The sequence below is a fragment of the Dipodomys spectabilis genome, unplaced genomic scaffold (assembly GCF_019054845.1).
Source record: "Dipodomys spectabilis isolate Male_0828 unplaced genomic scaffold, ASM1905484v1 ptg000054l, whole genome shotgun sequence".
In the NCBI taxonomy this organism is placed as follows: domain Eukaryota; kingdom Metazoa; phylum Chordata; class Mammalia; order Rodentia; family Heteromyidae; genus Dipodomys; species Dipodomys spectabilis.
The window spans coordinates 41815688-41831129 of record NW_024870731.1 but is presented as its reverse complement, the minus strand read 5'-3'; the positions used below and the strand labels follow the sequence as shown (position 1 = coordinate 41831129).

General features: G+C 45.0%; 1 protein-coding gene across 1 annotated transcript in view; it reads right to left on the bottom strand.

Annotated features, from left to right (window-relative positions):
* Positions 1-15442, bottom strand: part of Atg7 (autophagy related 7) — a 172258-nt gene that overhangs the window by 91435 nt on the left and 65381 nt on the right. Inside the window, exon 17 of the mRNA XM_042679887.1 lies at positions 6564-6644. Coding sequence (XP_042535821.1) covers positions 6564-6644 — 81 coding nt within the window. The remainder of the gene's footprint in view (positions 1-6563; positions 6645-15442) is intronic.

Sequence of the window (15442 nt, the reverse complement as noted above, 5' to 3'; positions counted from 1 at the left end):
AATATTTTCCCCACTCTGCGGATGAGGAAATTGAAGCAAAGGGAGAAATGTCCAAGGTTTTCAATGAGGTGAAGAGCCAAGAGCTTGGAGGTTAGGGCTTGTAGCTGAACACTGTTCCCTGGCTCTGGCAGGATATTCCATCTCCTTCTGGGAACAGAGCAGCTCTGGAGACTGGAGAAACACTAGTTGCTAAGGACAAGATGTGGGATACAGTTTACACCACACAGCCGTACATATGGAATCCATCACACATGTTAAAATAGAAGGCTTGAGGCCTCACTGGGTAAATGAGATAGAAAAGAGAACCTGGGGGTGGGGGGCAGGTTACTCATCATTTTCCAAACCAGAGATTTATGTCCCTTTTGGAAAGAAGAAGAAAAATCTGGCTGCAACCCAATTTTGAGTAACATTTGCCACTGAGAAGCTGTATGCAAAGATTCCTGGCACAAGCATTGGAGAGTCCTTCCGATTGGGCGCTGGCCGGCCCTTGTAAATGACTGAGATTTAAAACCTATCAAATCTGAGAAGTAGGGAGTTCCCTCAATGCAGCACCACAGATCCCCCTACCTGAGCTCATCTCAAACTTCAAGTGGGAATGCGCAGGAAGGGGATTTTCTGTGTGTATTATGTACATGCGGGTTTTCTGAAAAGTCAAGGGTAGAGAATGCAGTCAGCAGTGAGCCGAGTGGTCAGGATGATGGGTCTTCCTTGAATGTATTTGCTTATTTCTCTGCTGTTTAAGTGGATTGCCAGGCTGGGAGATGTGACTCAGTGGTAGAGCGTGGAGTGCCAAACACACACACACACACACACACACTCACACTCAAACACACACATATAAGACATAAACAAATAATACCTTTAAGACTGCTTGTGAAATAAAAATAATAGAAACAAAGTAAAAAAAAAACTACTAAAAGTGTCAATAATGGGCCAGAATTCATCTCGTCCAGCTGACTCACTGAGCAAAGGAAGACGTGGAGGCAGGCAGAGGCAGAAGCATCATGCTTGAGGTCACTCATGGGCCAGGGAGGACAGAGCCAGGCCCCAGAGGTCCCCATGTCCTCCCTCCCAGCACCTGCTGCAGCTGCGGGATTCCTTTCTCCCCTAAGCTCCACTAGGTGAGAAAGTTAGATATGGAACTGTAAAATTCAAAACAGCAGCCTCCAGTATTAGACAAAGTCCACGAGATTTCAACTTGAGAACAGCCAAAATGAAAATGGCTCTGACCAAGGTAACTGGGTATCTCTGTGAAGTTACAGCTGCTGTACTCAACAGCTTCATGTGCATGCCAGCTGTGTTTTCTCTCCCATAGGTCTCTAACAATCCTTACTTGCCCTTTAACCTCAATCCAGAAGTCACCCTCTGCACAGCCCCTGCTGGTCTACCCCACTGACAAAACTACGAATCACTAGGGTGCACACAGGGGATGCACCTTATCTATAAGGTCATTGCTGATTGTGATGTCAGTCTTAAACTATATGGCATATAACAGACAATGCTTATTTTTGATCATTGTTAGTTAAGTGTTACTGTAACAAAATACCTAAGATCATCAACTTCTAAGGCGCAATGGCTTATGTTGGCTCCAGGTTTTAGAGGTTTCAGTTCATGGGCAGATGGGCTCATAGTAGCTGTGTTAGGCAGTATATCACAGAGCAATGAGGGGCAGAGAAAACTCTCAGTTCATGCCAGAAGGAAAAAAGAAAAAAAAAGCAAGAGGGAGAGCCAGGGCCCCAAATCCCTTAAAGGCACATCCTCAATGATCCAACTTCCTCTCTCTAGGCTCCACCTCTTAAAAACCTCACCATCTAGTTTTAGCACCAGGCTGGAGACCACGCCTTTAATACAAGGCCCTTTAAGGGAACATTCCACATCTAAACTACGGCAATCATCCTTACATCACTGGCATACAGCAGAGACTCAAATATCAGCTAAGTAAATGAATGCTTGCATAAGACCCTTCCAAATCTAGGACATCTGTAGTACTCTTGGGTGAAAGGTTATTTTGGGATGGCACTTCTAAAACAAAGTTTAAATAGCCAAGTTTAATTTGGTATTTTTATGTTTCTTTACCTCCCTAGGAAATATGATAAAAGAAAGGCGGGATTATATAGCATTATAGATAAACAGGCAGGCTGGCTTTGATACAGGCAGAAAGGAAATACAAAGTACCAAGTGACGGTATAGCTGGTATTGATTATGCCACCCCTCCCTTTCTCCAGCACTACTCTGGATGCCCATGCCCAGATGTACACAGAAAGCCACTCACACACAAGTCATTCTCAGAAGTTTAGCTGTAACTCACCAACAATTGTGTCTCAGTCAGCACCAGAATGAGGCTATCATTAGCACTGTCAATCACTAATTAAAATCTGAAGATCAGATTTTTGGGTACCACTTGCTACATCTGTGCAGTGGGCAGGTCCTAGATGGGAAGCAAACCAAGTTTGAGGGCTGTTTCATCTTAATAGGCGGTTTGTACACTATCACAAATATTATGGGCAATAGAACAACCCTGCTCCTGACTCTAGAGGTACCAAAAAAGTCCCTGATCAACTTGCAGGTCTCAAAAGCACAGCTATTGTTGCATGAAGCACTAGGAAAACGCCTCGCTTTATTCCTTATTGCAAAAGAGCGGTCATGATATGTGTCATGTTCCACCTCCCCTAGGACTTGACTGGAAAGGGGAACAAGGGAAGATTCTGGATCCATGACAGTGTTCTCCATCTCGATGGGAGGAGTATGGGTTACACAGGAGTATGCATTTGTCAAAACTTACACAACTCTTTTAAGATAACAATGCTGCGCTGTGAAGGAATTTTAGCTAGAAATAAAGAACCATACACTGAAGCCTATTTATGAGGTACATTTTTTGTAAAGGCAGAAACTAGCAAGTATGAAACCACTCTGGATTCTAGACTTGAGGATAATGGAGCCAGGCTTCCCCCTGCTGAGAAAGGTAGTTTGGAAGGTGGGAAGGGGGAAGTTACCATCACCAAAAGGGTAAATACAGCATGTGCCTTCTAACAGGAGGATTTGGCAGTCTTTCTTTGGCATTTTGCCAAAAAGTCAAAATAACTTGAATTTGAAAAGCCAGAAATAACTTGAATCTAATCACAAGAAAATGGCAGGCAAGTCCAAACTGAGGGAAACTCTACAGAAAGAACAAGCTATGTGTCAAAAGGTCACAGTTAAAGACAAAGGAAGGTAAATATCTTTTCCAGATGCCCAAGAGACAGGGTAACTAAACCCAGTGCTTCATCCTGAACCGGACACTGCCCTAGAAAGGAAAAGCAAACAAACCTACAAAGAACATTAATGGTGCAAATAACATCTGAAATACAGACTGCTGATTAGATAATAATATTGTGCAAACATTAAATGGCCTTAACTTAATAAGCATATTGTATGTTAGGGAAGAAACCCTCTTTGTTCCTAGGAAATTTACATTGAAGCATTCAGTTAAAATAGAACACAATGTCTTCAATTTACTCTTGAAAATCCATGAGCAAACAGAAAGGGTGGGAGGGGAGTAAAAGGAGGAGGCAGGAAGGGAGGAGAACACAGACCAATGGAAACTATCACAAAGTGTTCAGTAATATTTGTGCAACCTTTCTGTAAGTTTAAGATTTTACCAACTAAAATAAAGTTGCTAAAAAAGATTGCCTCCCCCCCTCCAAAAACAAAAAAAAAAGACCACTACTAATAAAACTTAACACATTCCAAGGCCTTTCAGGAATACTGGGTTCAAAATGACATTCTTTGTTCTGGCAGAAAGTTCACAACCCTAGTTGGATCTAGATTCCTTTTCTACAAGTGAAAAACAATGCATAAAACCTGCATCAGGTCATCTTAGCTACTCAGGAGGCTGAGATTTGGAGGATGGCAGTTTAAGATCAACCCTGGAGGAAAATGTCTGAGACTTCATCTCCAGCAAACAGCTGACCTGGAGGTGTGACCTAACTATAGTATGCCAAGCAAGAAAGTAAATTCAAGTACAAGGTACGGAGTTCAAACCCTGTAGTCACCAAAACCCAAACCAAAACAACCAACATGTAAGCTTCGACTAGGCTTTTTCAAGTCTCAGTGATAGACACCATCATCTTAGGAAGTTTATGAGGTGATAATCAGAAACTGAAATAAAAGCCACTTTTATCACTCACCTCCCCCAGAGATTCTTCAATCATTTTTGTGTTTGTTTTTTTTTTCTGTAAAATGGAATAATTCATATGGGTATGTGCCAAGTGAAGATGGAACAAAGTACGCACGGCTTGTGGTAGAGGAGTTGGCTTCTCCGCCACAGAAACTGGCCTTGGTATTCTCCCTCACCTCAGTCAATAGGAGGTTTTCATGGTTTATTGGTGTCATTTTTTAGTGAACAAGGTATTACTACCCAACAGAGATTATCGCATCCCTTTACTCTTTTTAACTCTCTGTATTTATATGGCCTTGGTCCTAGGGGAAAAGCACAAATACTAAAATTCATCAAAGCAAAATTAATTTCATAAATGTCAAAGGAAAAACTTTGTAAAATCATTTTTTGTCCCAACGAATCTTTTGAAACAGAAACAACTAAGATACGATCCGGTATAAAAAGTATCACTCTGAGCATGCCTTCAGAAAAAGTCACACGCAGAGTGGGGAATGTAATTGGATTTGTCATTTCAAAGTATTACTGTTAGGTTTGCAGATAATGGAGAATGACATGCTCCTTCGAGGGGAAAGAAGGTAGCCAAATAAGCAAAAGCTGGGTTTCTACTGTAAGGAAACACAGGCACCAAAAGAAGCAACCTTTTCAGCACAAAGGAAATCTAATACTCAGACCACATGAAAAGTGATCGCCATGGGAACAGAGCAGCTGTTAAAACCCAAGTCAGCGTGTATCAAATGGCCTAGCATGCGTGTGCAAAGCAGGCCGCTTAGAGCGGCCACGGGAGAGGAAGTAATTCTGTGAAGAAACCAGTGGCATACCCATATTTACTTCAGTGCTTACAGTGAGTGTGAAAGGGTAAAGCCACTTTCTGAAAGAATGGCTCCTCCCCTCCCCTGCTACCAGCTGGTATGCGGAGATTCTTTTATAAACAGTATCTTACCTGCTAATTTAATTAGAAATAGAACAAGAAAGAACGAGTGTGTGCATTTCACTTGGAGAACCCAATTATCTTCATTTCATTGACTTGCTGGACTGACATAAAGCTACAGCTACAGAAAATATGGCCCTGAACCAAATGATCTCAATTTGAAAATTAATACGGCCAAGTTATTTTTAGACCAATTAACTCAGTCATACAAGGAAAAAAAATACACTCCACTGAAGAGTACATAATCCTAAAACTTGGATTTCTGAGGATTGCTCGTAGACATCGGCGAAGCCTGGAAGCGAGTGGAAATAGGATGCCTCTTACACAAAGGAACCACAGAGAGAAGGGGCTGCTGGGGAACTACCAGCAAATGATAAGCTTTAAATCTCAGCAAAACAACAAAACCGATTTAGTTTACTTTCAGAGCAGAAAAGAAACATTACTCTCAACTTCTAAGCACCTAGATTTAGCCCATGTGTCAACATGGTTTATCAAATTTGAGTTCAATCTTTTTTACAGAAATTAATCAGGATTGCACCTCTCAGAAAATATGATCATGTCAAGTTTCCAACAGAAATCTGTCAACTCAATAATTTACTTCTACCAGCACTGCTGGATGAAAGCAACACAGCAGAGAAATCTGCTCATAGCAGAGGCTGCTGCTCTACACACAGGATCTCAACATTATTTTGCATAGTCTTTCAACAGGAAACCTTTCTCATCAGTTAAGAGGGCTGTTTTGTTGAGACAGGTTTTTACTATGTATCCCAGGCTGGCCTCGAACTTGTGAGCCTCCACAGGGCTGGGATTAGCAAACAGGAGTTTTAAAAGCTCAGGTTAAATCACTAGGCATTAGAAGGCTTAAAGGGACATCCAAAAGGAAATCAGCTGTCACATATAGTATACAAGTAAGAATAACTCAGACAGCATCTCAGAGCCTATTAAAACAGACGCCATCACTATAGTTAGAGATACTCAGCCGGTTCCCATTACTGTGGGACAGCACACCAAATCTATTTTTAGAGCTGCTGGAAAGATCAAAGGCGAAGGGGCCTTTTATTGGCTCCCTACCCAGACCCTAATCTCTGTTTACTTTTCCTTTGTCATTATGTAGATCTCCAAAAGACACCCTGGGCAGGACTACCCCAATTCCCCTCATCCAGAACACTTAAAAACTGCTTGGTCTTCTAGGGTCTCTGAAGGGAGGGAAACCCTCTGGGGAGGAACAAAATAAGACCAGTAACGTTCAAGCTTAAGCCCAAATTGCTACAACACAACCATTGATACAGGCCTAAAATACCATAAATCAAACCTTCTCAGTCTGGGTTCTTTGTGACACATGGAAACAGGACAGAGTCCTTTCTGAACTTCAACTCCTCACAGGAAGCCACAGCTGGTTTCAGATGCTGGCTGGTAAGGTGGAAGTTCAAGGCTGAAGGCTTACTTCAAAACAAGCTCCACAAACACAAAGTGACTTACTTTGGAGGAACAGGCAGTACATTTGTCAAATGCCAGGCTGACAGGAAGGACATTATCAAACCGTGACAGAAACCCCCGGATCTAAAAACAAACAAAATAGAACAGTTCATGTCAAGCATAGAATGGCAACATCTATGAAAATGCTTAGGTCTTACAAGAAGAAGGAAATGATTATTGGGGGGTGGGGGGTGGGGGGGAGGTTCCTGACTGAGACTACTACCAAAAATGGAGTTCCACTTGAGTGTTTCCCCTTGTACTGCAATTGTCTTGGTGAGCCCAGGTCCTTTATTCCTTTAGGAACCAGGGCCGATATGATTTTCAAATATTGGAGAACAAAAGGCAAACTGACCCCCAAATACAAAAAGGCAAGCTGCAATAGCTCAAGTGTTAACAAATGTATTAAAAGAATAACAGGTCAGGGGCCTGCGTGTGTGGCTCAACATACGAGTGCTTCCCAAGTGCACAAGTCTTGGGTGTTTCCCCAGCCCCCTAAAATGAAACCAATCCCTGTCAAGGTTTGACTCTGCCTCTTCTACAGAAGGACCGTGATGAGATGAGTGAGACATGGCGGGGTGGGGGTGGGGTGGAGGGGTGTGAGGGGCTGGCCAGAGGCTCCAGGGAACAGAAGACACGGGATCCTAAACAGTTACTCAACAGTTAGGCTCCACTGGTGGGGAAACAGCACCACCTGGGGTAGAGACTTCTCCCTGCAGCTGAGTCACAATCAGTGAAGTCGGCACGCAGGCCCTGCCCACTGTGGCTGTGAGGGGTGCAGGAACATAGTTATGGGGCCGGTAGCAGGGTAGTAAAACCGAGAGAGTCTCCACAGGATTGCAGAAATGCCAGACCAGTGTTCATTTATTTCCTCTTCCCAATGACTTTCTTCTTCCCTTGTGGCACTAAGCATGGAACCCATAGCTCTACCACTGAGCTACTTCCCCAGCGCAACCACCTCATTTTTACCTTGACAAAACTCAGGCTCAGAAAGGTGAAGCATCTTGGCTCAGGTAAGCAGTAAGTGATAAAGATTCAAAAGAATGCTAGGCGCCGGTGGCTCACACCTATAATCCTAGCTTCTCAGGAGGCTGAGATCTGAGGATCGCGGCTCAAAGCCAGCCCGGGCAGGAAAGTCCGTGAGACTCTTACTCCAATAAACCACCAGAAAACCAGAAGCGGCGCTGTGGCTCAAGTGGTAGAGCGCTCGCTTTGAGCTGAAGAGTGCAGGGACAATGCCCAGGCCTAGAGTTCAAGCCCCATTACTGACCAAAAAAAAAAAAATTTTTTTAAAGAAGACCTATAGACTCCAAACCTGGCTTAGGCCCCGGCTTCCCATGGTTGCAGGCTGCAGGCTAGTGCTAGATCACTGTTTCTTCTTTCCGGCAGAATAACCATAGCCAGTACCAGGGCTTGAACTCAAGAGCCCCATACTTGCTGGCATTCTACTATTTGAGCCATGCCTCCAGCCTACCTTTTATCTTTATTTTGTCAGTCCTGAGACTTGAACTCAGGGCCTGGGCACTGTCCCTGAGCTTCTTTTGCTCAAGGCTAGCACTCTACTATTTGAGCCGCAGTGCCACTTCTGGCTTTTTCTGTTTATTATGTGGTACTGAGAAATTGAACCCAGGGCTTCATGCATGCCAGGGAAGCACTCTACCACTGAGCCCCATTCCCAGCCTAGCTTTTATCTTTAATATCAGGTATCCTCACAATTTTTTTTTTTTAATTCTTAGGGCTAGGGATGAAACCCAGGGCTTCAGACCTCCTAAGCACAAGCTTCATCAATTAGCTACACCTCTAGCCTCTCCTCTCATCTTGAATAGAACAAAAGAACCAACATACCACTGTCTTTTTCCATAGCCATCCCCCCAGCACACACCCCCAAACAAAAGCAAAGCCTCACTACCTCAAGAAAGGAGCTTCCGGCTGTGATTGGGAACTTGACTTTCAGTATATGAAGCAACCAACTTCTAACTGAATGTGTGCATCTGCCCCATCTGCACAGTCGCAACCCTAAAGGAAATGCCTACAGGCTTACTTCCCAAGTGTCCTATTAATAGGCTACGTGATTTCACTGTAATCTATGAGCAAGAGCGTTTGGATAGGAATTACACATTAGGTAACTGGGTGAAGGAGAGCCTCATTGTGAACCTTTTGGTTCCTACATGTTACGCATATGTTTGTGTGGTGGTGGTGGTGAGGGGTAAGGTTGCTATTCAGGAGGAGACATTAACACAGTTGAAAAAGACAAAGAGAAAGTCACAAATGGAAATGTTGAGATTTTCTTGAGCTCTCTGCAAGTTATAAGCACATTAACACAGTTGAAAAAGACAAAGGGAAAGTCACAAATGGAAATGTTGAGATTTTCTTGAGCTCTGTAAGTTATAAGCTTGAAGGAATACTCAAATGAGCCCCACACATCCAATCCACTTTTGTTGTTGTTGGCGTTGGTAGTGGACATGGGGCTTGAACTCAGGGTCTGAGTGCTGCCTCTGAACTCTTTTTGCTCAAGGATAGCACTCTACCACTTTGAGCTACAGCACCACTTCCAATTTTCTGGTGGTTAATGGGAGATAAGAGTCTCAAAGACTTTCTTGCCGGGGCTGGCTTTGAACCGTAATCTTTAGATCTCAGCCTACTCAGCTAGTATTACAGATGTGAGCCACCCACGCCCAGCCAACTCACTTTTAAATTCTTTTTACAAACTATCACACATAATAAAATGATATTTAACATGGCCTGTGCATTAGTATTCCCGTATGTTTCATGCAAAAGTTCCTTCACGAATACTTCTATGATTCCCTAAGCTTCTGTTTTCTTTTTGTTGCACAAAGAATTAAATTGTCCTAAGATTGGAGGTGGGGAGCAAAACTGAAGGGGAGGGGAACAGGTTAGGAGCTGAAAGGAAGAGAGAAAAAGGAGAGGAAGGAAAGAGAAAGCAAAAGCCAACGTCAACACAGGTGGTAGGAGCAGAACAAAGGACCTGGTGAATGGCTAGGCAAAGCCAGGGCCACCACGCCATTGTTCAGCACCCCAGACCGCTCTGTAATAGGAAACGATGATTCATCTTCCTGGGAAGTGAAACAGAATAACGCGGGTGAGAATTCGGAAATTCATGAAGCTGGTATCAGAAAGCCCACATCAGAACCGAACAAATTCCAGTTGTGATTTTTAAAGAGGAAACCTTGCTCAAACCCACTGCAACAGACTCCCGCTGGGTGGGCTTCCTTCCACTTAACAAGCTCTTCCAGGGCTGACCTTTGCTGGAGCAGCTCGGAGGCCTAGCACTTTCCATCGGCCTCCTGCAGGCTGACCAGATAAAGCAGAGAAATTTGGTTCAAGCCGAGTTCTCCCGTCTCTGGGTCACCCTGCCTTCAGAGTTGAATCTTGGATCCCGTCTTCCAGGTACCATACACTGACTGGGCTAGACTTGAACTCCCTTCCAGAGACAACTCTGACCTCCTCATCCCGCCCCGGGCTGCCTTCATGACTGAGAACTCTTCCTGCTGCTGCTAGCTCTGTGCCTCTCCTCCTCTTCCTTAAAGCCCATTCGGACCAAGCACAAATCATCAACCCTAGGTCTATCACCCAATCTAGAAATAACTCCCAACATCACTGACATTAATGTCCTCTGAAACCTTCTAGAAAAAAAAAAAAACTATTTTGGATTCTAGAGAGTGAACTCAGGCCCTTGTGCATGCAAAGCATACCCTCCCACTGAGCTATACATCCAGCCCAGGAAAAAAGATTGTGCCTAAACCAGCTCTCCCCATCATGTGCCTTTGCTATTCCTGAATATTAAAAACCCATAGGTGGCAATAAAAGCCCAGAAAACAAACACAACTACCTATGCTTTCTTGGTGCCTGACCCAGACCGGCTTGCTACTCACTGGCCCAAAAAGGTCAAAGCAGTTGAGCTGAGCTCCCTGTTGTCAAACACAAACAAGGCACTGGATGGCCCCTAATCTTGGCTAATGAGGCCTGAGAACAGAAGACACAACCCGCCTCCCGGCATGAGGGCAGAGCTAGGGCAGAGAGGATGTAAATAGAATCAGCACAGGCTACTCAACCTTGTGTACGCCTCGCAGGACTTCATTAGGCGAACCTGTGCACACCTAATAGCTTTCCAAGGCTCCCAGACAGGAATACCGGCATGGGTTGAGGTGCACTGGAGACACTGTCAAAGGCCCTTTTGGAAATGTAGCTCAGGCAGCAGCAGGAAACAGGAACCCCGAAGAGTTAGGCACAGGCCTCTTCACACTGACTTGAGCAGTGGCTCTGCAATGCAGAACACCCTGCAGGTCTTCACTCAGTGGTTCTGGCACTGGCTGGGAAGTGCATACTTTGGAATGGCTCAGAGATCACTCTGACAGAAGACCAGGCCTGGAGATGCCTGGAAACAACTGCTGTATACCTAGGACTGGTTTACATTTCAAGAAGCAAAGAAACCCTGTCGTATTGAGCAAAGGCTTTCAATAGCTTTCCTCTGTGGCTGGGCTGAAGGCTTAATCCTGTAAAATGCACAGCTGTGTGTCCCTGCTTCCTCCACTGGCTCCCAGGTGCCCGGGGTTTTCTGTCTTAGACCTCAGAACGCCAGCTCTCCCTTGCCTCTCCTGCAGCTCCCTGAAGCACTCTAGGCCCTGTCCTCTTGGAATGTCCTTTCAGCCCTAGAAGCTATGAAGAAAGGCCCACCCAGGCCTCACATGGCCTGCACTAGCTCAGGGCAGGGCCAACTGGAGGAAGTGAGCTCTTACACAAGTAATGCATCTTACCTGTGTCTGGGGTCCTTGGGTGTTTTCACACATTGTTTCTCATCATCCTGTGACCTGCCACCATTTTTCAGACAAAGGAATCAAGGCTCAAACATATGACATGGCTTGCCAGGGAATTCACAATTTACCAAGTGGCAGGGCCAGGAATCTGAATTTTGATTGTTTTTGTTTGGAGAAAAGAAGAAATGCCAAGAGTAGGTAAAGTGGAAGGAGGGAAGGAAGAGAAGGCCAGAGGGACTTAGACAAACTCAACACCTACATAGTAAGACAGCTACCAGGCTAATTCAATCAGCTTTAGTTCATATTGTGCAGCTGAATAAAAAATAGGTAGATTAGGAGTAGAAAGGGGCTGCCTCCTTTCTGGGCCTCCCATCCCTGGCCACGTTTGTACCTCAGCTGAGTAAAACCCCTCTCAGTGCCAAGCCCACCTCCCCTCGATGAGAAGCTAAGACCCAGTGCCCAGAAACAAACAAGCACTCTGAGAAGGCGCCGTGCAGCCACAGCGGGAACCTACCGCTTGAACTTCACGCCAGCTTCCAGCAAGCCTGGCAACCTTTCTTGAGCCTGGAGTTTGCATAAATAAAAATGAGCTCCAAACTCCAGATCGATCTTGGATGTTGAAAAGAGCCTTAATCAAACTCCATGCCAAAATGGAGAGTTTAGCAATAGCAAACCCCCAGGCACACCACAGAGGCCTTTGTTTCAGATAACCGCTTCCGCTACCACCAACTTGGCCCTCCCCTCATTATTGAACAGGAGCCACAGAGGGGCAGAACTAGCTGGAAATGAGCCCAGAGTTATCCTGGGAGAAAGCCTGCAGAAGAGAGCAAATCCTCCAAACCCTTCCCTATTCACTCCTGGCTTCCTGGATTTTATGAGACTGTTTGTAACTTCCTATTGAGGAGAGTAGATAAGCTTCTATTTTAATAAAAGAGAAAAGGAAAGATGAAACAAGCATTTATAAGTGTCCCGTGTGGCCAGAGTTGTGCTGGTACCCTGGTAGGTATAATTTTTTAATCCAGGTATCCAATTCCAGGTGCTTATTATGTGATTGTCCCCATTTTACATATAAAAAAATATAAGTTCAGCTGGGCTCTGGTGGCTCACACCTGAATCCTAGCTACTCAGGAAGCTGAGATGGGAGGATCACAGTTCAAAGCCATCTTTGGCAGGAAAATCCATGAGGCTTTTACTTTCAATTAATCACCAGAAACCAGGAAGTGGTGCCATGGCTAAAGTGGTAGAGCGCTGGCCCGGAGCAAAAGAGCTCAGGGACAGCACCCAGACCCTGAGTTCAAGCCTCACGACGACGACGACCACCACCACCACCACCAACAACAACAAAATAAATGAAGTTCAGACAAAGTAAGTAACCCCCACAAGATCACACAGTGACAATGGGCAAAGGCTGCCTCAAATCCTCTTGGGAAATGAGGTCATACAGGAACAAATGGGCATGAAATTCAGGGGTGAAGTGGATCCTCATCTTATGAAATCCAAATGACCTCAAAGCTTTCGAGATGGCTCCAGCATGAGGACACCCAAACACGACAGCCTCGTTGGGTGAGCAGCATTCATAAAGCGCAGTGCCACCATTCAAAACTGCTAAAGGGAGGCCCTGCTCCTCTTGGACAAAAAAATGCTGCCTGAGGTACTTTTGAACTTTGGTATTACCAATGGTTCACTCTTCAGAGAAAAGGAATGCCTTTCCTCCTCCAGAGCTACGCAGAGAAGTCCAGACACCATTCAGCCTTACGCCCAGGGGCCTCCCTTGGAATGAAATCCCAACACAGACAAATGGTCAGGGGAAGTCTATGGCCTTAGAAGAATCCAAAGTAGATGAAGTGAAGCTCTGGGTGACCCTGCCCTGTTGAGCCTGGTGCCTGGCAGCCTGGCAGTGCCCATGTCTGGGAAGGGTCTCCTGGAATGGAGGAACAGGACATCTAGGTGAGGGCTAGGGTATGACCGCTCTTCCTGCTGCTCCTGCCAGCATCAACCCAAGTGACACAGAACCTGAGGAAAGGGAGGTGTCTTTTTTTCTGGGCTCCATCTCCGGAAATGCGCTTATTGCCTTTCCTCTAGCCCCTTCCCCAGGAGTCAATCTGCTTATGTTCCTGGGGCATACAGACCAGGATTCCTGAGCATAGTACAAGAGGCCTTATTAAAAGCAAAAGGCAACAATGTTCAAGAGGAAGTGTACTCATAACCTCACTCATGTAACTGTAACCCTCTGTATAGTAGCTTTACAATAAAAAAAAAAAAGAAAGAAAAAGGCTCGAGGACAGGGGCTGGCAGAGTCTGAGCAGACAGGCCAAACAAACAGCAGCCCTGGACATGGCTAGAGCCTTTGGCTCTACCTCAACGCCGCCTCACTCTGAGGTTTCCCAGGCTGGGCCTTTGCAGGGTCCTGCCCTAGTTCTGGCTTTGTTCTACTTTTCTGAAACAGATGAAAAGAAAGAATTCAAGAGTTGGAGAGAAGTATAAACCCAGAGGAAGGGCATACACATTCAGGAACTTTTTTTTTAAGTCAGTAGTTTAGAGCCAAGAGTATTTTCACCCAAAGAGTATATTCCCAAGAGTATATTCACTCAAAACTGTGGACAGCTTGGTCCACAAGATAAAGCAAGACCTTGGTGTTTAGGTGCTATTGTTCCTTCCCTCCCTCTCCCTCTCTCTTTGTCCCCTTCCTCTTTCTCTTCCACCCTCCCCTCCTTTCTCCCCCTCTCAGTCTTTCTCTCATTGTCTCCTTCTCTCTCTGTGAGACTTACCATACAGCCTCTGCTGACATGGAGCTCCCAAGTGCTGGGGGCACAGATGTGCATCCCACTGCCAGAACACAGTCCACACAATAGGAATCCATTTGCAGAAAGTTCAGACTTAGACTAAAGTCCCCCTGTGTAAACAGCTGTGTAAAGAGCTGTTTGCCCCCCGTGGGGGTGGAGCAGAGGTGGCAAGAGGGGCTTTGGGATGCATGCTGACATTATATTTTGATCTGTGTGCCAGGCACAGGAGTATGTTCACTGTGATCATGCAAGTCACCATACACTTAATAATTCGTGTGATTATTGTAGGAATTTTATGCATTAAAAATGATTTTTAAAAATTCCTCTCTGAAAAATTAGGACAGAGCAAGGGAAGGGGTGACATTGTCCAAAAAGAAATTTACTTGTTTCCTGACTTATGTAACTGTAACTCCTCTGTATGTTACCTTTATAATAACAATAAATGAATAAAAATTTATTTTAAACAATCTTTCTGTGGTCAGAAAATAACTTATACTTCTTGCTGTTTGCAAAACTGAATCTATATACATTGGGCCAGAGCCATGAAAAACAAACAAATAACCAAGAGACCCCTGAGTCTATTTTTTCACCTTAAACAGTTTTCACGGCTTTCAAATTCAATGAGAGGTTTCTTTGGGCAGAATGTCACTGGTTTTCAGGGCCTAATCAGATCTTCCTCTGCACTGGTGGATCGCTGGCTGGGCCATTTCTGCCTGTGGTCCCAGAGTGGGGAGGACAAAGTGAGTCTCAGACCTCCCAGGTCTGACCCAGGAGAACTCAGGGGAAGTCAGGAAACTTTCTCCAGATTATACAACAGAGCCACTGGTGGGAGGCCTGCTTCTCTCAGTCCAAGGCTATCACTTTCCACCACATCTCCTCCCACAGGGACCAATTAATAAACATTCTGCTTTGAGGCACTGAGAACCTCACTGGTCATTCTTTACATGCTCAGAACACACAGGAGTTTACTGACTCCTCAACAGGAAACAGTTTCTCTTGGAGAGCTGGGGAGGGGGGGATTTGGTGGGGAAGAGGTGCTGAGTTTGTAATAGGGCATTGCGACACCAACCTGCACACTGTGGAACTGACCAAACACTGAACCAAACACTGGCTGCATAAATGGACTCACTCAACTTGGAGAAACAACAGCAAAAAAAGTTGTATAAATAGTCTAAGGGGAGACCTCACAACCTTGATTACATTGATTCTTTTTTTGTTGTTTTGTTTTGTTCATCCTGGGGCTTGAACTCAGGGCCTAAGCACTGTCCCTGAACTTTTGTCACACCTTGTGTCACTTGAGTCACATCTCTACTTCCGGCTTCTTGGT